The 24774-nt window shown below is 46.0% G+C and overlaps 1 protein-coding gene across 1 annotated transcript in view; it reads left to right on the top strand.

Annotated features, from left to right (window-relative positions):
- The first annotated feature begins 431 nt into the window (after nt 1-431).
- LOC144752847 (butyrophilin subfamily 1 member A1-like) overlaps nt 432-24774 on the top strand; it is a 662516-nt gene continuing 638173 nt past the window's right edge. Inside the window, exons 1-2 of the mRNA XM_078640685.1 lie at nt 432-491; nt 929-1319. Of these exons, the coding sequence (XP_078496811.1) occupies nt 432-491; nt 929-1319 (451 nt within the window). The remainder of the gene's footprint in view (nt 492-928; nt 1320-24774) is intronic.

The following is a 24774-nucleotide window of genomic DNA, read 5'->3' as shown; positions in this document are numbered from 1 at the left end:
ACCTACAGGAATGCAAACCAGTGGAACTGCTGACATTATCCACGAGTTCTGAGTGCTATATACCCAGAACAGACTATAAACTGCTACACAAATAAGGGCCTGAGGGACATAACAGAGACTGGTTAGAAATAGTTCCCTTATCTGCACCGCCGCAGGTATAACCACTTTATTTAGTGTATGCCAAATAGCTCTGTTATTTGCTCCACCGTGTTTCAAGTTTATTCTGCCAGACAAGTTGACAAATATACCACCCAAAATTAGTTAATTGTACAGCCACTGGTAACTCTGCGAAATGCTGCCATGAAATTAATGAAGGGGCTTCCTTTAAAGATATATTTAGTGTCCTTTAAATACTGGATAAATCTCTTGAACTCCATATGTTAGGCAGACCAGATATGTTGTACGGACTATGTATTTAGGAGTTGTCGGATATGATGTTCGAGATCGGAGAAGGAGATAAAGCAGTTTTGATGAGAAAACCCCAATTCTCTGTCAGAACGCTATGATGGATTTCAGCAGGCTCCTGGGGTGGAGTGATAATTCCATCACTCTGTCAGATGGAGAGCTTGCCCTACAAACACTGTCTCATTCCAAGAGTATTGGGATGTTCTGAAGGATTGAAATCTGCGTGCTGCATCTTTTGCACAGAATAAAATAAGAATCCAATACAGAACAAGGAATCTACATCAACCTAATCTATACCTTATTTGGCATGTACTTAGTGAGATTGTAGTCTCAGTTTAAATTAGAGAGGATTCTACCCAAAGTAACTTACCCTAGGAAGGCTTGATATTCACACAGGTCCATGAGCCTTTGCACTTTATATGGTACACTAACAGGAAAACATGCAACATATATGAGTATTGTGCCCCAATTTACACTTAGTACATTTCGTGCTACTTGTTTCTTCTCTTGTCCATCTATATAGTTTCTCTTTTTTATTCTATGTATTTTGTCTTCTTCTTTCTCAGTTAGATTTTCGGTCATTGGAGTGGATCTGCCCCTGGTCATCCCTCCTGGAGAAGATGCAGTGTTACCATGTCACCTGTCACCCGAGATCAATGCACACGAGATGACCATAAGATGGTTTAAATACAAATACCAGGACCTTGTCCACTTGTATCGTGACGGAGAGGACCGGGTAGAAAACCAGATGGCAGAGTACAGAAGCAGGACAACCCTTATTAAAGATGGCATCAAAGCTGGCAACGTGTCCTTGATAATACACAACGTCCGGTATTCGGATAGTGGCCTGTACACATGTTTCTATGATTCAGGATCTTTCTATGACGAAGCAGTAGTGGAACTAAAGGTGGAAGGTCAGTGAAATGTATATTTTATTCTGAAAGTATCGATTAATCACCCTGCTCAGTCATTTTCAGCATTACAGGAACTTCTCAGAGAGGTGTGCATCAAAGGAATAGAAATGACCTTCATAAAATGTGTGGCAGTGTTTTTTTTTTTAGCTCAGTCATAATGCTGGTTTTAAGATTAGGGCGATGTAGATGTCAGAGTAGTATGGTAATTACTCCATCAGGGCGACAAAGTAAAATACTCCGGGGCAGATTTACGACTTCTGGCGCATCCCTGCTAATCAGCAGAGATGCGCCAGAAGAGTTTCCACGCATCTGCCCACCCGTGCGCCACCACTGTAAATGCGGCGCACCCTGGTGCTCAGATGGGCAGATGTGTGACGCATCCCCAGCGGAAATGCGGCGCATTGCTGGAGTTGCATTGCAAGCGCAGCGCAGCTCCAGCAAGGCTCGGGGTGACCTATCTCTAACATGCTGCATCAATCCTTGAGCCTGCTTCAAGCAGGGGCAGGGTTTTGACGCAGCATGGCCCTAAAAGTGACTGAGTGAAATCATGTAGATTTCGCTCAGCCATTTCTAGGAGGTGTTCCTGCACTGGAACGCCCCCCACTGCTCAGGAACACCTTCTTGTGGCGCAGGGCTTTACAACGTGATGCTTCTCCCAGATGCGCCACGATGCATCTCCCAGATGCGTCACGTTGTAGGTACCCCGCACCATAGAGCTGGATTCACAAAAGTGACTCAGCGGCGGCGTAAAAGAGGCACAAGGGGCTTGTAAATCTGCCCCTCTGTCTCCCTGAGGAAGTAACCTTGCTCCGAATTTTGCAGATTTTCACCGGTCCAGCAGACATATATTAACATTTACAGGAACCACCATCATGGGGGTCCTGTCACTGTAATAAAGGTTTTACTCAAGGAAAAGCTCAGCTGTAGGACTGGTTGTTATGGGACCTGGAAGTGCCCAAATTATGAGCACATTTCTGTTAAAAGCTCAACAACGAATACTGAATTCATGGACTGTCTATTGAGAAGACCAGGAAGATTTTATTCGATGTGCTCGAATGATGGCAGCATTCTACAGGAACATTGCACGATCAGCCCCAGGGTTTGATTACTGTGCTGTTAGCACATCAATGACGGACCCTATAAACCTGGAGTTGTGTCCTTGTGACAGAAAAACCACCATGAATAAATCTGGGGTGAAAACTGGAGCATCCTCCCATGGTATGAGGGTCATTTCAATACTTTTAATTTGCACATAATTGGGTAAAATGCAAGTCTGTCCATTTTTGACACAAGGACACATTTAACACATACATCGTGAACAGCAGCTATTAGTGTTCTCTTGTTTTTATGTGTTTGAGGTTAATTTTTACTGTGAATGGGGCATTTGAAGTATGTTTTTACTGTAAATGGCACATTATTGTGCAAAGTGGCATAATTTCGGGAATTTCACGTAACAAGCAAAAAGCGAAATCACCAAAATTACGCAACTCACACCAGTGTGATTTGAGTTTCACCCAGGACTTGTTATTAAGCTTTGTTCATTTACAGAAACAATTAATTACAAGATGTTTTTATAGAATGAAAGTACATGGGGCTTAAATAATAGGGATTTTGATGGTTAACAGAGACTACATCATCCCTGAGAACAAGTTGCTGTCTGTGTCCTAGTCTGAAGAGCTGTGTTTGCTGCAGTAGCCCTTGCTCTTACAGTAGCTTTGGAAGCTGATGTCATGACAACTGTTGCTGCTTCTTTAGTTCTGCTGTGGATTAAGGCCAATGTTATAGGGAACACCTAGGCAGCATTCATATCAGGGGGATTGTCGAGATTCCCCCTCACCAATGCATCAACACAATGTAAAGTGTGCACCAGGAAGACGGTCACCCAGGCCCTCGTCACCAGCCGACTGGACTACGGCAACGCCCTCTACGCCGGAACCACCGCCAAGCTCCAGAAGAGACTCCAGCGGATCCAGAACGCCTCAGCCAGACTCATCCTCGACATCCCCCGACGCAGCCACATCTCCGGACATCTGAGAGACCTGCACTGGCTCCCCGTCAACAAGAGAATCACCTTCCGTCTCCTCACCCACGCACACAAAGCCCTACATGACCAAGGCCCGAGCTACCTCAACAACCGCATCAACTTCTACGCTCCCAAACGCCACCTCCGATCAGCCAGTCACGCCCTCGCCGCCGTCCCCCGCATCCGAAGATCGACAACAGGAGGAAGGTCCTTCTCCCACCTGGCCGCCAAGACCTGGAACTCCCTCCCGACCGACCTGCGCCTGACCCAAGACCACCTCTCCTTCAGGAAGAAGCTCAAGACCTGGCTGTTCGAGCAGTAGCAGCACCCCCCCCCCCAAGCGCCTTGAGACCCTCCGGGTAAGTAGTGCGCTATATAAATGTCCATGATTGATTGATTGATTGATCAAATCAACGATGTAAACCACTTGCTGCATTCTCTCTAAATGTGCTATCACGGGGGCAGCTGACCCCTAGTGCTCAATATACGGTATATGAGGAGACAGTTGCCACTGCAGCGTTGTTTTGGAGTGATCACCACAGCAAGGTAAGAAGCAAAACATTTCAGCATTGGCTTTAGCCGTTCATGATCCAATAGTGAATCATTTGATTGTTATTCGAGATAACCATACTAAGAAACAAGGAAGCCCTGTTACCTGATGTTAGTTATAATTTACACATTTATCACTCAGTAAAGGTGTTTAAACGCTGCATTGTGGGCCAGATGTAGGTAAATTCAATTTAGCGAGTCCTTAATAGCGATTTTTTATCAAATCACTATTATGGACTCACTAAATTGAATGCAGGTAGGAATCGCTAAAATATTTGCAATTCCTTAATATTCCTTAATAACGAATCGCAAATTGAGATTCGCTAATAAGAAATATCTACCCATTCATTCCTATGGGCTAGGAGGCCCATAGGAATGAATAGGAAGATATTCACTATTTGAGATTCGCTAATAAGAAATATCTACCCATTCATTCCTATGAGCTAGGAGGCCCATAGGAATGAATAGGAAGATATTCACTATTTGCGATTCGCTATTAAGGAATCGCAAATAGCGGGAGCTATTTCAAGGGTGCCAGGGTGTCAAAAGGACACCCTGTTGCACCCCTGAAATTTGCATGTGTGCACATGTGGCGCACATACATGCCCTAAGGGCATGAATGTGTGCCACATGGCACTTTAAAAAAAGCAAAAAATATTTTTTTTTAAAGAAAATCGCTAATTACCACCAACTTGAAGTTGGTGGTAATTAGCGATTCCTTAAGGCTAAAGTGCACTTTCTTTTGGGCTACTTACATTGCATTTAAGGAATCGCAATTAGTGATTCCTTAAATGCAAGATGAAAATAAGGAATCGCAAAATGCTGAAATTCTGCTAATTTCAGCGTTAGCGCTCGCTAGTTGGCCACCTACATCTGGCCCTATATCTTTAAGTAAAATGAACAATAATAAAGGACAACCTGCAGGTTATTTGTAACTTTTTTTCTGCAATAGGTGACTACTGATTTTATTTGGTTTGGTAGGAAAACCCATCACATGTTTCACCCCTGCAACTGGCCCCCAAGCCTGGGACTTTTCTAAGGCTGTAAACGTACATACAAAGAAGCAGAAGTTAACACTGTGTTAGCGGCACTTTTCTGCCGCTAATGTGGCAGTATTTTTATCACCGTTATTCGCAAGCTGTCACTAACAGCTTTTAGCGACAGATTCCAGGCAAAAACGTCCATTATAAAGATCCCCACTTCTGTTAGAGATAATGGCATGCAAGGGAGGCTTTCTCATGCAAAAACATCTGCTAACCCGACTTCGCAATATTTACAAGGGGAATCTTGAAGTTTGGAGGACCAAACAAACTGTATTTAACTGCAGTTAGAGGCAGGACAGTGATGCAAGGAATGTTGCTGTGCTTTCCAGTGACAAAACAACAGGGCAGGACTGCACACCATCAATAAGATAGTGTGCATTCCTGGGCCTTTCTCATGAAAAAGTGTTGCAGTGGTGCGACAAGACAGCGTTGCAACACTTTTCACTACCCGCTTCTTGCAACACCACAGATGTGCTGTATTCACTGGACAGCGCTCCATGACTCAAGTAATGACAGGTACGTTTGGAATCCTGACGTATCTGTCTGCGCAAAAGTCACACATTGCTGCAGTCGTGTCACAACCGTGATGCAACTCCAGCAATGCATGGGGCCAGCATATTTCTGTGGCACTGCGTCACTCTTATGCCTGCCTGATTGCAGGCGTAAGGTACTGACGCAGTGCTGTCCTTGAGGGGTGTCCTGGCGTCGGCGCAGTTGGATATCCTATCCATCAGTTGCGGTTGGGCGCTGCTGTGCCATCGTCTGAAAGCGTTGGAGGGGTGGTGGTGCTGAGGGAGTTGACATGACGAAACTTCAGTCTCAGTGAGTGGGGGCGATGATGGTGGTGGTGTACAGTGGGCATGGTGAAGACGTGATGTGTACAATGATGGTTGGTCCAGAAGAGTCCAGTGGTGTGGCTGTTGTTGAAGCTCCCGCTGGCGGAGGAGATGTTCTCGACGGTGTGTCCTGCCATGTGGCTTGCTGCGGTGACTAGCTGCTTGAGTATGATGTTGGGGAGCTTCCCCAGGAGGGGGTGGTGTTCTGCTCACTGGGGTTGTCTAGGTGGAACTTGAGTTCACCGAGGAGAATGTCGTTGATGGATAGGAGAGCCTGGTGTACAATGAGGTCTACAATGGTATCGGAGAATGGGGGTCCATGGCCCGGAGGACCTGCAGATGAGGGTACCGCAGAGAATGGGGTTGGGTTTGTTCCGGATCTGGAAGTTGAGGTGTTCCATGGGCACCGTTGGGTCATTAGAGTGCATGGTCAGTCAGAGTGTGCTGCTGTAGGTGTTGGCAATGTCTCCTCCTGTATGGTCGGGGCGATCCTTGTGGGTGATTTAGTAGCCGTTAGTGATGGTGATGTCCGGTCCGGAACAGAGGTTGGTCCTGGCAGGCGATGTGATATCCAGGGTTGATGGCGAGGAGGGTGCTATTGTTGTTGTTGTTAAGTGTCCAAGAGGAAGGGTGCTTGGTGCTGAGTGCGTCCAGGGGCAGACGGACACAGGTGGGCTTGCCTATGGCTTGCCTTTGGCACAGGAGACGTCCATTACAACACAGGCATTACATCGTAATGCCTTTACAATGCAACCCCAACAACGCAGGTGCCTTTACATCGCATTCCATTACAACGCATTGTGAGGTCAGTAATGGGATATTTGTTTAGTTTTAAGGTGGGTATGGGTTTTGGGTGTCGGAGCTGAAATCTGAAGTGTTTTATGGGGTATAATTTGAAATATGGGGTGTATTTTGGGGTCAATTAGGAAAATTGTGTTGTGCATTTGGGTCAAATATGATTTTTAGGGTGTGTTTTGGGAGCTTAAAGTTGAACTTTAGGGTTCAGGGTTTGCTTTGGGGTGCAAAGGTTAGTTTCAGGGTTGCATTCACTGAAGTGGGAATATTTACATCTCGGCTATTCAACACCTTCCCTACTTTTGCATTATGCCTAGTATTAGAATGCATTGTAATGGAATGCGATCTAATGGTATGCGTCATAACTTCATATATACCTTTGGCACACCAGGGGTACGCCCGCTATGCATGGCTGCACAGTAGCCGCTATTGAGAAGTGATGCGGGGGGCTGGACAGCTTGGAGTTGGGAAACGGCAGAAAGGACGCTGGATTGGGTGTGGACATGGGTGTGTGTGTGTGAGCGGGTATAATAAATATTTAAATGAGAGAACTCTTACCTCGAGGCTGGGTTCCATGTCTTCGTTGCTCCTGCTCTCCTGAATCTGCTTCCAGGAACAGGAAGTAGGCAGCCATACTCTCTCTCCTAAGCCAATCAAAAGCGCTGCAATGGGGCATTGAGATTGGTCATTGGCACCAGGACAAGGCGTTAAGCCAGGGTCTGGAGGGGGGGGTCATGTTCTCCATGCAGGCTGTAAGGAAGCCTGCATTGTGAACACGACAGTGTGCATGACTGCTTTGGGCAGACTGAGTGGGCCGACCAAACAGTCATTGCGCACTTGACTGGGTATGCCATTCTGCCCCTGCCACGTGCTCCATGAGTGAAGCACCCCTACCCACCCTCCCGCCCGCGAAGGAAACATAGCACGATTACATAAGGAAGTTATCATCATGGGATGATTTTTCCTCTTAAAAGAATTTGGGCTATGCTCTTCCGCCAGAGCGGATTATCTGCCACTGGGGGTGCATCATCTACAGGTGCTAGGCCTGTGCGACTCAACCCCCGTGCCTCCTCCGCTACATGTCCCAACTTCTCCTTACCTGGACATTGACACCATGGCTCAATCTGCAGCACTCTCTCCAAACCTGTGTCTCAGCCAGCAGGGATTTCACAAGCCTGGGTACAGCAGTCACCAAAAGTCAGCTGGAGAACCTCCTGATGTAAGTGATGCAGCAGGGCCCCCTTAGGCATGAAGTTGCTGCGCTCACACCACACAGGTTTGGCACAGCTCAGGGGCCTCACCATTCATAGTGTCCGGCCAGCGCAACATCATCTGGCCTGTAATGCAGAAAGGCATAGACCACCATTGGTAATCCCCTCCATGCAACCCGGTGTAGTGGAGGCTTGTATTTTGCGATGCAGACCTCCCTACATTAGTGCGCAGGAGTACCTATACCATTCACAGCTCCAATGGATTTAAGGTGGTCTTCCCACACAGGTCAGCAGCATGTCTCCATGTGACCTGCCAGACTTCACCACCAGATACGCGCGATCGCTGCACCTCAATGTCTACTGCCACGGCTCATCGACTCCACAGCTCCTCCGCATCCCACTCCAGGCTCCAGATGCAGGTCCAGCAAGGCAACCATACACAGGTCCAACGAGGCATCCAGGCTCCAGATGCAGGTCCAGCGAGGCGACCAGGCTCCAGACGCAGGTCCAGCGAAGGCATCCGTGCCCCAGACACAGGTCCAGTGAGGCAACCAGACTCCAGATGCAAGTCCAGCAAAGGCATCCAGGCTCTCATCCTGGTCATCCTGGATGTTGAGTGGCTTGAGGTGGTTGTTGATGTGTGCTGCACTTGGCCCTGGCTGCTTCATTCTGCATGTCATTGTATTTTTTGCCTATTTTCTATTGGTGGTTGACTGATGGGCTATTTCCTCCATTAGAGGCAAGAAAGTTCACTGTGGGCTGACCAACGTTTTCTTGCCGCCAATGTGCCGATCTTTGGTTTTCACCCGCTAATGCCGGAATTCCTATCACCATCACGCTATTGTTAGCGGCAGTTTTCACCTCCAATCCCTGAAGCTATCACCAGGGACGTCTTGTAAATACGTCGCTAACATGGCGATAGTTTTCCACTGTAAACAGCGATAAAAAAACTGCCACTAACTAGCATTAGCAATAGTTATTCTCAAGCCTGGTACATATGTCCCACAATGTAATCACCATTCCGAACACTAAATGTCATTTTACTTTCAGTTTGATGGGAATATTGGGCATCAGTTTCACACAGTGGGCAAGGCGTGTGATGTAGCAGTGATTAAAAAATTCGTCAGTAGCCCTTGCAGGTAAGCGTGCTGGGGCAGGGGATAGGGGTGGTGAGGACGAGGTAAAATAAAATTTAAAAAAGAAAACAATTTACTTTGCGCTCCCCACATTGCCGTCTTGTCGTCGTAATCTGTCGATTTCCCCCCACACTGTCCCACCACTCTTACCTGTATGGGCAGCTCCTGAAAATCTATCAAATCCTGGGAATGGTGGAGGTGTCTAGCTGTGAGTAGACTATTTAAATAATTAGGTATTGTTACTATTGAAAACAGTTGGTGTCGATGTGCACAATGATACATTTGTATATAGAAATAAAATTGCATCACTATTATCGAATTCACCTATCATGAACTCTCCATCAACCCCAACTCAGAAATTTGTGGTCAGACAGGCTCTGAAACCTGGTTCTGAGGTTACTGATTGACAGGCCACAGATGGATGGGGTGGCACGTCGCCAGCAGACAAATGTTTGAACAGGAAACTCAGATCAATCCCAAAGATATGTGCAGCGACACCACAATGGGATCCGGAGATTGGCCCCAATAAAGCACACATGGCCGGAGGGGTGTGCATGTTACCATAACAGCATAAAGTCAGCCAGTCAGTCAGTCAAATACACTTTATTCGATTAATTAAAATCATAAAAGACATAAAAAATGTACATACATGCGAAAAAGTGAACGATTCATATATTTACAAACTCAGTGCAAGCCCCTTTAGAACAAATACGATGCAGTTAATCAAGTTAAAATCAGATTGGTTATTAAAAATCGATTAGGTTAATACATTTAATGGCACATTTTTCATTTTAATTCTAATTGCTGCAACTAGAAAACTAGCCACATAAAAAATGTTGCGGGTGCTACTCAACATCTGAAGATAAGTGAGAGCAGGTCTGACTTGGATAAAGCCAGCCTCTCTCAAGATTGGTAGCAAATATTTTTCCCTTGTTCCTGAATAAAACCCGCAGAACATAATAAAATGCATTGTATCTTGTTGCGAGAAATTGTCACAATTACAGGGCGGGCAACCTTCTGGTTTGCCCCATGATTGATAAGTACCCAGGGAATAATGTATCAGGTTAAATCTAAATTTCGTCAATAGGACTCTATGAAAGGGTTTAGTCACTATTTTTAGATATGGTTCGAGTGAGGGAGAAATTAAAAGCATATAATGCGATCTAACTGTCGGTTTCAGTAATTCCTGCTCCTCACGAGCCAATCTAGTCCTTTCTGCAAAGTGCAACTTGATCCAATTGACATCCTCTTTCCTAATGCAAGATAGGGTTAAATAAAGCTCCGGGCGTCCTAACTGTTTGAATGTTTTTCTCAGATTTTCCAGCCAGGGTACCCTTTTAGCATGATCCAATGCCACAACATCGCTCAAAATAGCATGGTTCAAAGTTATTTCTTGGCTGAGCCATGTTTTTACCCAGAATATTAATGGGTCTATTTTCAGCTTATCTGTAACATATTCCAAGCCTACCTCTGAGTGGATCGAAAAGGTTGGGGTAGACTGGGGAACTGCCAAAAGGTATATCAGAAACCTGTTTTCCACTGTTTGAATCTTTTCATGAGATACGTAGCCCCATAAAGAAGAGCTATATGTGGCAATTGGGATGCATTTTGTGTTGTATACTTTTAAAAGGGCCCCCATGGGCCTGGCCCCCAACCGTTTTGAAAAGCCCATAAGAGCTGACGTAGATCTTGCCACAGATATACTCTTGGCCTTAATTTGAGGGCCCCACGTACCCTTCTCATCAAAGAGAACCCCTAAATAGGAAAATACAGGGACCCTGGAGACAACCTCACCCTTGCACAAAAAGATTTTAGATTTATACTTGTTTCTGTGATGGCCAACCACCATTAAATGGGATTTTTTTTGCGTTAATCTTCAGATCCAACCGATCCATAAAATCCCCAAATAGGTCCAACAGTCTCTGTAGTCCCACCCCAGTACGAGCCAGTAAGACTGCGTCGTCCGCGTATAGGAGAGCCGGTATTATTGCATCTCCTACACGCGGTACGTCCACACCTGGTGCATCTAAGTGATTTCCCAATCCATTAATATAAATAGTCAAATTGAGGGGGGCCAGGATACAGCCCTGTCTCACTCCCCGCTCTGATTTGAAGTAGCTCGTACACCTGCCTTCTTTAGTAACCCTGACCGTTTCAAACAACTCCTGGTGAAGGGACGCCATGAAGCTGACAAGTGAAGGGTCAATGCCAATCTCCAAAAGGATTGGCCACAACTTAGCCCTATTCACCAGGTCGAAGGCCGAGGAGAGGTCCATAAAGGCCAGAAATAATGACCCCTCCTTCGCTACCGTATATTTGGAAATTAAGAGATGCAGGTTCAAACACTGGTCCAGGGTGCCTCTCTTTTCTCTGAACCCATATTGTAGGTTTGACAAGACCCCACGGCTCTCTATATTATCCCTTAATTTAAACAATAAGACTCTGCCTAATATTTTAACCGCAGAGACTAGCAGGGAGATGGGTCTGTAACAAGCGGGATCTCCTCGCTGCCCTTTTTAAAAATCGGTACAATGATGGAGGTGGCCCACGTGGCAGGGAAAATGTTACCATTAGCAGCATAAAAGACATTTGTTAAAACCTTAGCCCAAAGTTTGGGTGAATGTCTATAAAGATCTGCAGGGACTCCATCCGGCCCCGGGGCCTTATTTTTTGAGGTCTCTAAAATTGCTCTCTCTACTTCATCATAATTAAAAAGTAGGGGCGCGGACTCGGGCACCAACAGTGGAACACTTGGGGAACCGGAATCCGAGTCGCCATAAACTTCTCCGAAATGATGAAGCCATTTGTCTTCAGGAATGACACAGTCCATAATTGTATTTTCTGAGTCATAAAAAAAAGGCTGGTTTATCGTTGCCCAGAACTGACCACTATCGGGCAATACATCAATTGAGAGTAATTTTTACCATGCTGCCTTTTTTATGTCATTTTTTCGTCTGGTGATTGTTTGCTTGTACGCCCTCCTCAGATCAGCAACAAGTGCCTTGTCTCTCAGGGTGTTCTTCAGTGCTTGTGCGAGGGCCCATAATTAGAGTCAAACCATTTAAATTGATTGTTGCCCCGATGACATGGTTTGGTGGACAAGTCATTCGAGATATGTGCACATCCATAAAGTACAAAGAACACCTGTGCACATCGGTGCACAGACATAATATCGACTCCAAAATATCGTTTGGACAGAATATCGAGTTTTAAATATCGTTTGGAGAAAATATCGACAGGACAGAATATCGACAGCCAAAATATCGTTTTTAAGGTAAGTGAAGTAATATCGACTGTAAATAATATAGAAAGTGAAAATATCCAAGTATATAATCTAGATAGTAAAAAATATCGTTTTTTAAATAATATGTAATTATTTATAGTGTTTTTATGTTATAATATGTGTGAAAAGTGTCATTTTATGTTATAATTATTTTTAATTAATGATTTTTTTTACATTATTGTGTAATTTTATTCTGTAGCGGGTTGTGGGTTTATAGGGGAATAGGGTGGGAAGTAATTTAATTATAATTAATTAAATATGTAAATTTATTAATTGGTAGTAATAATTAATTAATTGGTAATTAAATAATATATGTTAATTATTTAAAATTTAATTGGTAATTAATTTAATTTAATTTATTAATTGCTAATTATGTAAATTAAAATAATGTATTTCCTGTAGCGGGTTGTGGGTTTATAGGGGAATAGGGTGGGAAGTAATTTAATTATTATTTATTAAATATGTAAATGTATTAATTGGTAGTAATATTTAATTAATTGGTAATTAAATAATATTTGTTAATTATTTAAAATGTAAGTGGTAATTAATTTAATTTAATTGATTAATTGCTAATTATGTTTAATTAAAGGGGTATTTTTAGGGTTCAGGGTCAGTTTTTAGTTTTTGGGTAAGGGGGTATTTTTAGGGTTCAGGTCAGTTTTTAGTTTTTGTGTAAAGGGGTATTTTTAGGGTTCAGGGTCAGTTTTTAGTTTTTGGGTAAAGGGGTATTTTTAGGGTTCAGGGTCAGTTTTTAGTTTTTGGGTAAAGGGGTATTTTTAGGGTTCAGGGTCAGTTTTTAGTTTTTGGGTAAAGGGGTATTGTTAGGGTTCAGGGTCAGTTTTGGGTTTTTGGGTAAAGGGTTTTTTTAGGGTTCAGGGTCAGTTTTGGGTTTTTGGGGTACAGGGGTACAGTGTAAAAATAAAGTAAAATTAAATTTACATTAATTTAATTTAATGAAATGAAATTAAATTAAATTATATTTAAATATTTTTAAATAATTTACATTAAAATAATTATTATATACTTACCAATACTTACGTTGTAATGGTAATGCGTTGTAAAAGTTGCGTTGTAACGTCATATATCCACTGTTGCACTCTTTGCAGTGGGAATAGTAATTTTTACTCTTTTGTATTTGTACGTTAATAATATTGGCTATTATTTAATTAAATTTTGTTACTATATATATATATGTTTTAAAAAATATGATTAAAAAAATATTATTTTTTTACTTTCATTAATTATTTAATTATTAAAAGTTATTTTAAGTATTGTTAATTATATTTTAGTAATTAATTTTTTATATTAATGTAATTAAACATTGTTTTTATTAAAGTTGATATTTTTTACAACTATATTTTTGTAAACGATATTTTGTACTCGATATTTTTGTACTTACCTGTTTGTACATACAAACTCGATATTTTGGTTGTAGATATTTTTTCCTCGATATTTTGGGTAGTCGATATTTTGGTAGTCGATATTATTTCAGTGATCCGTGCACATCATATCCAGTCACTTTTATCCCAGTGCCTTAAGCACAAAGTTTCAATGCAAATTCTTTTTCCAGACACTCCTTCTTAATCCAAGGGAATCACGTAGTGTAGACAAAATACTTTATTTTCTTTTTGTTAAAATCAAGTGCTTCACAGCTGACGCGTGTTTCGCCCTTTCCGGGCTTTCTCAAGGCAGGTTTTCAATGATCCTTTGCACTATATATTTCTTAACATTCGTCTCAATAAATCCCTCTAAAAGTACGCTTCGTCTGATTATTTAATCCAATGTTTCCAAGCACATAAGATAGAAAGTGTAGCCCTTCCAAAATATTCATTCAGGAGCCATGATAAGTTCCATCAGTAAGACGCCATAAGCTTCACCGACACACGTGTGTAAGGCACTGGAATAAAAGTGACTGGATATGTTGTGCACAGGTGTTCTTTGTACTTTATGGATGTGATATTCTGTAACACCATGGGTGGGCAGATTGTCTAATTGTCAATGCTTTAGGTGGATAAGCATTACACACCTAGTTTGCACTCAATAGTGGGATGATATGATACACTGCTTTGATACATGAAAAGAGACTAAATGTGATGTGCAGATCACATATAGCAAATCCGCCTACTTGTGTGTTTATGTAGAGATATGTGCACATATAGTCTCGAAGGCCCACATAATTTCTTGATTGGTAGCGTTGGAGTCCTGGCAAATCGCCATGTTACCCTGAATTTTAGGCAGCAGTTCCTCGAAAAAAAGTATCGGGTACTACCTTTGCCCACTTAAGCCTTCTCCCTTGGTCCTTGGGGAGTATAGCAGATCCCACCTGAGAAGAGCTGTTCTTAATGCCCATGGGGTCGCCCCAGCGCAACTCAAGCAGCACCGGCTTGTGATCACTATATATCGAAACAATTACTTTGTGCGTCACAACCCTATGTAAGATTCCAGACGTCATAAAAATATAATCTATCACCGTGCCGGGGTCAGTACCCTTATAGGTAACTGCCCTTGCCTCCCCCTCGGTATGGCTTGATTCAAATACATTAAAATTGGCCAGCAACATCATCACGAAACTCACACCGCTGTGGGACACTAAGGCATTAGGACACTTGAGGCGTACTAAGGGCTTCACCCAGACGGACAACATTGGGATATCAACTGTGGGAGACATGTGGTCTAGAGAGGGGGTGTTCCCATTCGCATCCCTTCAGCAGCAGTATGAGTTGGGAAACACAGAACAGTTTAGATACATACAAATTAGACATGCCCTTCTGGCAGTGATCCCACCAGACACCACACCCCCGGAGTCCTCACCGCTTGAAGACCGCCTGCTTACAGACTTTATGCAGGAGGGTGCGACTTCCCTAACGTACCGTAAACTGCTCAATAATCTACCTGACCCACTGGAAAAGCTGAAAGATAAATGGGTGGAGGAAGTCGGGGAATTTGACGAATCTGAATGGAACGCAGCTATTGCATCCCCACGTGAGGCAGGCATATCAGCTAGGTTCCGCCTGGTACAACTGAAAATCCTGCACAGGATATATTACACGAGAACGACTCTACACAAATTGCAGAGGGCGGATCATTCATATTGTCTTAGGGGGTGCGGTGAAGTAGGCACTTTCATACATACACTTTGGAGCTGCGCGGGCCTCGTGGGGTATTGGCAGCGGGTACTCCGTATCATCGCACAAACATTAGAAACCACACTAACACTAGACCCACGTGTGTGCCTGTTGAATGTGTTGGGGCCTACTGATTTAACATATTATGGTAGGCTGTGGACCACGATAGGTCTCATGACAGCCAAACGGGACATTGCACAAAAATGGGGGACGGCGGAGCTCCCCACCTTGGCGCAATGGAGCAGGAATATGGACACACTCATGATAACAGAGAGGGCGGTGTACAAGGTGAGAGCCAACCCGCGCAAGTGGAATGGGATCTGGCAGCATTGGAACACCTACAGAGGGGACATCTGCGAGCCACTGCCGGAGGATGACATCGATAGTTCTGAGGACGAGGCGGAAATTGTCTGATTGTTACGGGGTATTGAATGAGGCATGCTCAATGGACATACGCCTTATCTTATACAGGAAGAGCAGATGGGAGGGGTTGGGTGAAAGGGGAGGTGGAGTCAAGTGAGGCTTGTAGATACGACACCCAACAGGGTAGAGCTAATACCGATAAGCAGGAGAAATATTGTGTCTGTTAATACTGAGTCACGTATTAAGTTCTTTTTTCATTTTTTTGTTTTACATAAAATATAAAATGCAAGTGGTTACAATGTCCGTATACTAATTGTTTTTGGAGATCCAACAAATTTTCAGATCCGTAGAATGCAAACGGCCGGAGAAGGCCTGAACGATTGCATATATACCAATCATATGGAACCCTTTAAGCCGGCCTCAGAGTTGTAGGCGCACGTATGTACTGTTGTTGGAAATGGCAATAAAGTCTTGCAATAAAAAAAAAAAAAAAATTGGCCAGCAACTCTTCGAGAGCCTCTCCTGGCCTTGTGTGCTCAAAATGGGGAACCACTGAGCCAATTGGGCCCTCCTGCACTCCTGCGTAACATAGGTCACTGTAGGGATGAATGTTAAATTCGCCCATTAAAATGAGCTCGAAATTAGTGTTATGATTTTGACTGAGGTTAAATAAAAAGTTTCCAGGGAGGCAATGTGTTGCATAAAGTCAGATGTCACATCATGTATGGAACACTAAGCCAGTCAGAACACACCACACACAGTACATGCAGTGATGTATGCCTCATGGAATACATCTGGACATGCTACACACTGGCCCTCGTAGCCACGTAAGGTTTAGGCCCACCTGCATTTGGTATTGGGGACCTTATTTATGACTCCAAGACAACGGCCCTCATTATTTACCTAAAAAGTAATGCTGAAATAGTTTTATGATGCCCAGAGAAATGTATAAAACCCCGCTCAGATCAATTGTACTTTGAGACAGACTTCAGACTCTGTTTCGTAACTGTTCTCCCGGCCGAAGTGTTTGATTAAACCAACTGTTCCTGTTTTGCCGAACACCTCTTGTTTTTTGCTTTTTGAAGGTAAATTTATGTTTGAGCAACAGCTCAAAGCTGGTGGGCAAGCCAGCCAGGAGTCAGGGTACAGAGAAAAGCAGCTAAGGCACTTTGATGCTCCTCGTATCTGCTTATGAACCGGTTTTAAAAGGATCACCTGCTCGTAAATGGGTGCGGGTGATCATTGCGCGCAACCAGGCATTTTTCTCAGTACTCCCAAAAGGGAGAACAGCAGTGGCAGTTGCTGGTCTAGTCATATGCTCCTGAACACAGGCATGAGGTCTAGACCAGCTGTGAAGTGCGTCGGTTGATTTCTGAACCGCGCACTTCACCAACGGGATTTCAGGGAGAAATCGCTTCTTGTCAGGAATCCAGTTAGATGGGAAATAGGGTCATTTTTGGTGCCAGGATTAGGCGTAGGTTAGAGCACTTCTGTGCGTCAGTTAATTAGTTAGGATTTAGGACTTAGTTGGGGAAATTCTCAGTCTTAGAATAAATAGGAATTAGTAATAAGAAAACCTCTATACTCACCTTCCGGTACCTCAGTTCCTGATTTTCTTTGTTGTCCTGTTGACGGTGTTGACTCTTGAAGATCAAATATATAAGAAATTAAAAGAAGAATTCAGAAGGAAAAAAAGTAAGACAGAGAGTGAGTGGGTGAATAAATGAATGCGTGCAAATAAGGACAAAGAAAGGCTACAGTGATAAAGAGTACTAAAGTATTGTTTGTAATGCAGGGCACAGATGTAACAAACTGCCGTGGAAGAATAGAAGAGGAGCAAAAGCCATAGGCACTCTAGGTAAGGAGAGAGAGAGAGAGAGAGAGAGAGAGTAAAGGAGTTGGAGGGAGAGAAGAGGGGAATTGAAGAGGAATAGTAATGGTGTGCTTTCTGTTACAGTGATTTCCACATATGCTAAGGAGAGAGAGAGAAAGAGAGAGAGAGAGAGAGAAAGAAAGAAAGAAAAGGAAAGAGCTTACTGCAGAAGAAGGAAGCAGAGTGGAAAAGGCCAGAAAGCCAGGTTGTCTCTTCTCAGTCCCATTCCCCTTTCCTCCATCGGGGTTTGCACGCCACAAGTTATTAGAGTTGGTGCTGTGGGAAAACCAGTGGTGGAATCTGGAAAATCTCGTCATTCTGCTCCTGGGAGTGTCAGCATAGTGAGTAACAATGAACATTGACAGAGTGAAGAGCCCACGTCACTACTCACCCGAGCAGAATGGATGAAGGGTTCGATTTTAAAAATTTAGGGAATGTTCTTAAGGAAATTCAGCAAGAGTTCATGACAGTTAGGGAGTGTTAGACCTGGCATCTTTGGCGTGGTTTCCCCTATCTTTTTGCCTCTACCTCCTGTATTTTTGATGCTGTGCTGGATTTCGTTTTTGCTGGTTTAGATGCTTTGGACACTCTGCCACTGCTGACCAGTGCCAGAGTGTAAGTGCTCCCTGGGTAAATTGTTATTCTGATTGAATATACATGTTTGGCATATTTGTATCACCATGAAGTCCCTAGTAAAGTGCACTGGGTGTGCCAGGGCTGGTGATGACAAATGCTACTAGTGGGCCTGCAGCACTGATTGTGCCACCTACATGAGTAGCTCTAAAATGGTGTCTCAGGCCTGCCACTGCAGTGCCTATGGGCAGTTTAGAACTGCCATGTCCTCCTGGTCAGTGTCCCCACTGACCAGGCCTAACCCTTCCCTTTTTGTGCACATCAGTCACCCCTATGGAAGGCCCAAGGTACCCCCCTGGGCAGGGTGCAGTGTATGTAAAAGGTAGAGCATGTACTGGTGCAGGTAACATGTTCTGGTAGTGAATTACAGCCATTTTCGTTTTTCACTATTGTAAGGCTATCTTGCTCCATAGATTAACATGGGGGACGCTGGCTACAGTGGTTAACAGCATTTCTTCCCATAGGAACAAGATAGGACATAAGTATCTAGTATCCCTGAACTCAGAATTTAATAACACATCTTTTAGGAAAGGTTGTTTTTAAATCCTGTGTTTGAGAACAGCACTTTTAGAAAGTTGCTGTTCTCTTGTCTGAACCTTCTGTGTGCCTGGGCCTGTTTGTGTATTGACTGTCTGGTTTGTGAGTGACAGGGGCTGGGGAACTCCCCGGCAGGATGGATGAGTCAGCACTAGGCTGAATGACTTGAGTGGTGGGAGGAGTTAGCACCTGGGCTGAATAGGGCTGTGCCTGCCTTCCACAATGCTGGCTCCACCCCCCTGCTGGGCGGCTGAGGACCCTGCCCCTCACTCTGAAAGGAAAGATGCAGCCACCAAAACAAAGTGCTCAGGATCCACCCAGAACTGGTTCAGACCGGGCACAGGGCCCACATGCACCAAGAGAACAAAGACTTTAGGGGTATAAGTACAGGACCCCTGACAACAGAAAATTAGATCATCCTGGAAATCAAGAAGGAACCTCTGCCAAGGAGAAAGCTGACTCTGAAGAAGGAAGATTGTCTTGCTGTTGCTCTGCTGGACTGACCTGCTGTTGCTTTGCTGCCAAGGAGAGGGGAAGGACTTTGCTGTGAGCTGTGTCCCCTGTCTTGAAAGGAATCTCCAAGGGCCTGAGAAGAGCTGGCTCCCTGTTTTGAAGTCCCAGGAACAAAAGGACTTCACCCCCAGCTTCCCTGAACTCTGCTGAGTGAGTTCTGTCCCTCCTAGAGTGCTTGATCCAGTTGTGGGGCCTCTGGAGGTTGGACCTGTGCTGGGAAGCTTGAGACAAAAGCTTGAGAGACTTTCGAAATTGAAAAGTGTCGCATCGCTCGCTTGCGGAGCGCATCCCCGACAGTGCGAGAAGTTTCCCGCCGCTACGGAGGTCGAGATCGTCGCAGCGCCTGACGCCGCTGCCAGAGACGTCGCATCCTCCGTTTGCGGGACGCACCAGACCGGTGCGGGAGAATCGAACATCGCTGCGAGTATCGTCGCAGAGCCTGTCGTCGCTGGGTGAGAACGCCGCACCGCTTGCTTGCGGACCGCATCACGTCGCTGCGAGTGTCGTCGCAGAATCATCGCATCGAGGAGCTGCGAGAGAAAGGATCACCGCTGGACCGCGCATCGTCGCCCCGGAGATCGTCGCAGCACCTACGAGATCGTCGCATCGTGCCTTTGCGAGAACAGACTTCCTACGGAACCTACGCACCGGAATCCATACAAGTGGCCTTCCTCCCCATACAGACCGGATTCGTCGCAACACGCCCGCTGCTGCAGCGGGGCTGTCGCATCGCCTCCCCAGGGTCTCAGGAGCGACGCATCGCTTGTTTTCCACCGCACCAGCTTCTGCTTTTGGAACTTTGTTGCAACTAAAGGTACTGTGAGTAAACGTGACGCAACTGTGAACTTTTCACGCAACTGTGGTTTGTTTTTACCGCAACTTGAAGAACTTTAACGCAACCTTAAGAACTCTTTGAAACCATATTCTTGAACCGTGTATGTTGGATTTTTATCGTTTTGGTCTTGTGTAGTTTTAGAATAAATACCTTTATTTTTCTAAACTGTTGTGGAATCAGTTTGTGGTGTTTTCACTGTGTTACTGTGAGTGTTGGTACAAATACTTTACGCATTGCCTCTGATTAGCCTAGACTGCTCAGGCCAAGCTACCTAGAGGGCGAGCAGGGGTTATCTTAGAGAGTTATCTCCTTGTCCTGACTAGAAGCAAGGGTCCCTATTTGGACAGTGGTACCTACCTCTGCCAACTAGAGACCCCCAGATCTAACATTGGTGGTCAGGCGGTGGGATTTGAACTTGTATTTGTACTTGACCCACAGTAATTGGTGTACATCACTAGTGAGTGCAGACCACTACGCCACCGCATACTACTGGTTTTTGGTTTTGATTTTTCTATTTTTGAGTAACTCTTCAACACATCATGTCTGTGCATGGGAAGGCACCCAGTAAAGAGGCAGAAGTAGAGATGGAGTTTGCCATTGGAGATTTGTATTCATACAAAGTTGAGCAACTTAGGAAATTCTGCCTTGAGTTTGAGTGCCCCATAAAAAGCGCCTACAGAAAGGAGGAGCTGCAGAAAATCTTGATGGCCCATTGGGAGGCACAAGAGGGAGAAGATGATGTGGATGTAGAAAATGGTTTTCAAATCAAAGATCTGCCAGTGGGCAGAGTAGGCTCAGGAGCTGGCAGCAACCACTCCGGTAGGGGCCTCACCCCAGAAGAGTTACAAGAAAACCAGAGAGTAAGAGAATATGAATTGGAAGTCATGAAAATGAGAATGCAAATGAAGCAATTTGAAATGGATAAAGAGAGAGAAAAGGCGGCGGAGGAGAGCAAAAGTGCCCGCGCCTTAGAAGAGAAGAAATTGCTTTTGGCTCATGAGTTGAGCATGAGAGAACTGGATCTTAAAGCCAAGGAGGTGGATGCCAGTTCTAATGGTGGCAGCGCGCAGCCAGTGCATGGGGGTAAAGTATATATTCCCAAGGACCTGGTACAGAATTACCATAGGGGTGAGGATATTTATGCCTGGTTCACTTCGTATGAAATTGCATTGAAGATGAATGGTGTGCCTGATCAGCATTGGGGGGCGGGCCTGTGGAAACATTTTGAGGCATCTGGGAGGAGTGCTCTAGAGCCCTTAGAATTAGCAGGTGCCATGACCTACCCCAATATGAAAGAGGCCTTATGTCTCAGGTATGGCCTTACCCCAGAGCAGTACAGACTGCAGTTTAGGAACTCCAAGAAGAAAGAGTCTGAGACTTGGATGGAGTGTGTGAATTTGTACTCGCGTGCACTGGAAGGTTGGATGAAGGGCAGTAAAGTAACTGATTTTAAGGGGTTGTTGCATTTAATCAGTTGGGAGCACTTGAGTAGTCTTTGTGTTCCAGAGCTGCGCCAGCATCTTTTAGACAGCAAGCTGACAGACCCCATTGAGCTTGCTAAGGAGGCGGACCGCTGGACCAGTACCAGGGTCCACAGAGGAATTGTGGGTACCACAGCCAAAGGTGGGCAGGGTCCCCAGCAGAAGAGTGGGGGGGACAAGGGTAACCAAAAGGAGTTCTCAGAAGGGCCCCAAAATAGTTCCCAGGGGAGGGAATCCCAAACCCCCAAACCTAAGCAGCCATGGCCCTCTAAGGGCAGGCGGGACAATAAAGACAACAGGGGCCCACCTACCTGCTATCACTGCAATGAGGTGGGCCACATAGCTCCAAAATGTCCCAAGAAGAAGCAAGCACCCACTGGTGCCCCCACCCCAGCGTTAGCTAGTGTAGCTTTGGGAGGGGATTTGGTTTCTAGTGATTGGGGGGAGTTAGCGGTTATGACCCTTGTCTCTCTAGGAGACCAAGAGATGGTCCAGGAAACCTTACTGCCCTCTAACACTAAGAAATATGGGCAGAAGGTGACCATCAATGGGAGGGAGGTTGAGGCTTTGAGAGACACAGGAGCCAGCGTGACATCCGTGAGGTGTCAGTGGGTGTCTGAAGAGCAAATCATCCCTGGTGTACTCCGCCCTGTAGTGGCAGCTGACAGTTCAGTGCGCCTCTGCAAGCTGGCGAAAGTTCCATTTGCATGGGGAGGAGTCTCTGGTCTTTTGGAGGTAGTTGTCAGTGATGCCTTGCCTGTAGACTGTCTGTTAGGTAACGACCTGGAGAGTTCTCCATGGAAGGATGTAGAACACAGAACTCACTTGGAGATGTTGGGTCTGCCTGCGTGGATCTGTGTGACCACGCGTGCTATGGCAGCCAGTAAGGGTGATTCAGCAGAACTGGAGCCTGAAACAGTGGCCCAGAGACCTGCCAGGAGAGGAAGAGGCCGAGGGCGCGGGAAACCAGCCCCAGCCGTTCCCACGGTCCAGGAAGGAGCAGAACCTGAGGGGGATGCCCTGGAACCTACAGGGGAACAGGTAGCCGAACTGGGAGAATTGCCTGAGCTGACCCATTGGCAGCAAGAAGGTGGTCCCTCCAGGGAGGAATTCTGCCAGGCGCAGAAAGAATGCCCTTCCCTCGAGGGTCTGCGGCAACAGGCTGTAGACCAGGCAGCAGGTGGAGCAGCCAGAGATCACTTTATCTACTGGGAAGATGACTTGTTGTATAGTGAGCCTAAGTTTGCTGAGCCCGGTGCAGCCCGTGTGCTGGTGGTACCCGAGCGCTTCAGAAACTTCCTAATGGGTCTGGCTCATGACGTGCCTCTTGCAGGACATCTGGGGCAAGACAAGACCCTAAACCGGCTTGTCACCCACTTTCACTGGCCCCAGATGAGAAAGCACGTTGGTTCCTTTTGCAGATCTTGCCAAACCTGTCAAGCCAGTGGTAAGACTGGAATGAAGCTGAAGGCCCCCCTTCAGCCCTTCCCAGTGGTGAGCACCCCTTTCGAGCGGGTGGGCATAGACATCGTAGGGCCCCTGGATCCCAAGACAGCCTTAGGCAACAGGTTCATCCTGGTCTTGGTGGACCATGCCACTCGGTACCCGGAAGCAGTCCCTCTCCGGACAATCACAGCACCCGTGGTGGGCCGTGCATTGATGGGGATCTTTTCCCGTGTGGGGTTCCCCAGAGAGGTGGTCTCCGACCGGGGTACCAACTTCATCTCTAGGTATATGAAGTCTCTGTGGGAGGAGTGTGGGGTAACTTATAAGTTCACCACTCCTTACCACCCGCAAGGAAATGGGTTGGTTGAAAGGTTCAACCGGACCCTGAAAGGTATGATTATGGGCCTAGCGGAGCCCATGAGACGTAAGTGGGACGTCTTGTTACCATGCCTGTTGTTTGCCTACAGGGAGGTGCCTCAGAAGTCCTTAGGGTTCAGTCCCTTCGAACTCCTGTATGGCCACCCTGTTAGAGGACCTCTCTCACTGGTGAAGGAGGGTTGGGAAAAGTCCCGTGGGAAAACCCCCCAGGATGTGTTCAGCTATGTGCTGGCCATCCGCAACCAGACACAACGCTTCAGGAAGCTCGCTCAGGCGAACCTGGAAGCAAGCCAGGAAGAAATGAAGAGATGGTATGACCAGAATACCACTCTGGTCGAATTTCAACCTGGGCAGGAAGTGTGGGTGATGGCACCAGTGGAGCCTTGTGCGCTCCAAGACAAGTGGACTGGGCCATATGAGGTGGTGGAAAGGAAGAGCGAGGTAACCTACCTGGTTGACATGAAGACTCCCAGGCAGCCCCTGAGAGTCTTGCACGTGAACCGCCTCAAACCCCACTTTAAGAGGTCTGAAGTAACCATGCTCCTGGCTACCGATGCAGGAATGGAAGAGGATAGTGATCCTCTCCCTGACCTCCTGGCAGTTAAGGAGCAAGATGGGTCAGTGGATGGTGTGGTCCTCTCGCCCACCCTGACCCCAGAACAGCAGAGTGACTGTCGCCAAGTGTTGGGTCAGTTCTCCTCCCTGTTCTCCCTGACCCCAGGAGTCACCAACTGGTGCGTCCATGATGTGGACACTGGAGACAGTCTGCCTGTGAAACAGAAATTTTACAGGGTAGCTGACAAGGTCAGGGCCAGCATCAAGGAAGAGGTTTCCAAGATGTTGGCGCTAGGGGTGATTGAGCCCTCCAGCAGCCCCTGGGCTAGCCCAGTGGTCTTGGTCCCCAAGAAAGCTGCTACCCCCGGTGGCCCCACAGAACTCCGGTTTTGCGTGGACTACCGTGGGCTCAATGCGGTCACGAAGACTGACGCACACCCCATCCCCAGAGCTGATGAGCTCGTGGATCGGTTAGGAGCTGCCCGCTACCTCAGTACATTTGATTTGACTTCGGGGTACTGGCAGATTGCCTTAACTGATGGGGCCAAAGAGAGGTCTGCATTTTCAACGCCAGAGGGGCACTTCCAGTTCCGTGTCATGCCCTTTGGGTTGAAGAATGCCCCTGCCACATTCCAGAGGCTGGTTAACCAGGTACTGACCGGGCTGGAGGAATTCAGCGCCGCATACCTGGATGACATTGCTGTGTTCAGCTCCACGTGGGAGGAACATCTGCAACACCTCTGCGAAGTGTTGAAGGCTCTGCAAAGGGCAGGCCTCACTATCAAGGCCAGCAAGTGCCAGATAGGGCAGGGATCTGTGGTGTATTTGGGACACCAGGTG

This window comes from Lissotriton helveticus, chromosome 5_1 (genome assembly GCF_964261635.1).
Source record: "Lissotriton helveticus chromosome 5_1, aLisHel1.1, whole genome shotgun sequence".
NCBI lineage: Eukaryota > Metazoa > Chordata > Amphibia > Caudata > Salamandridae > Lissotriton > Lissotriton helveticus.
Note: the sequence above shows the minus strand (reverse complement) of the source record. Positions and strands in the feature narration are given on the sequence as shown.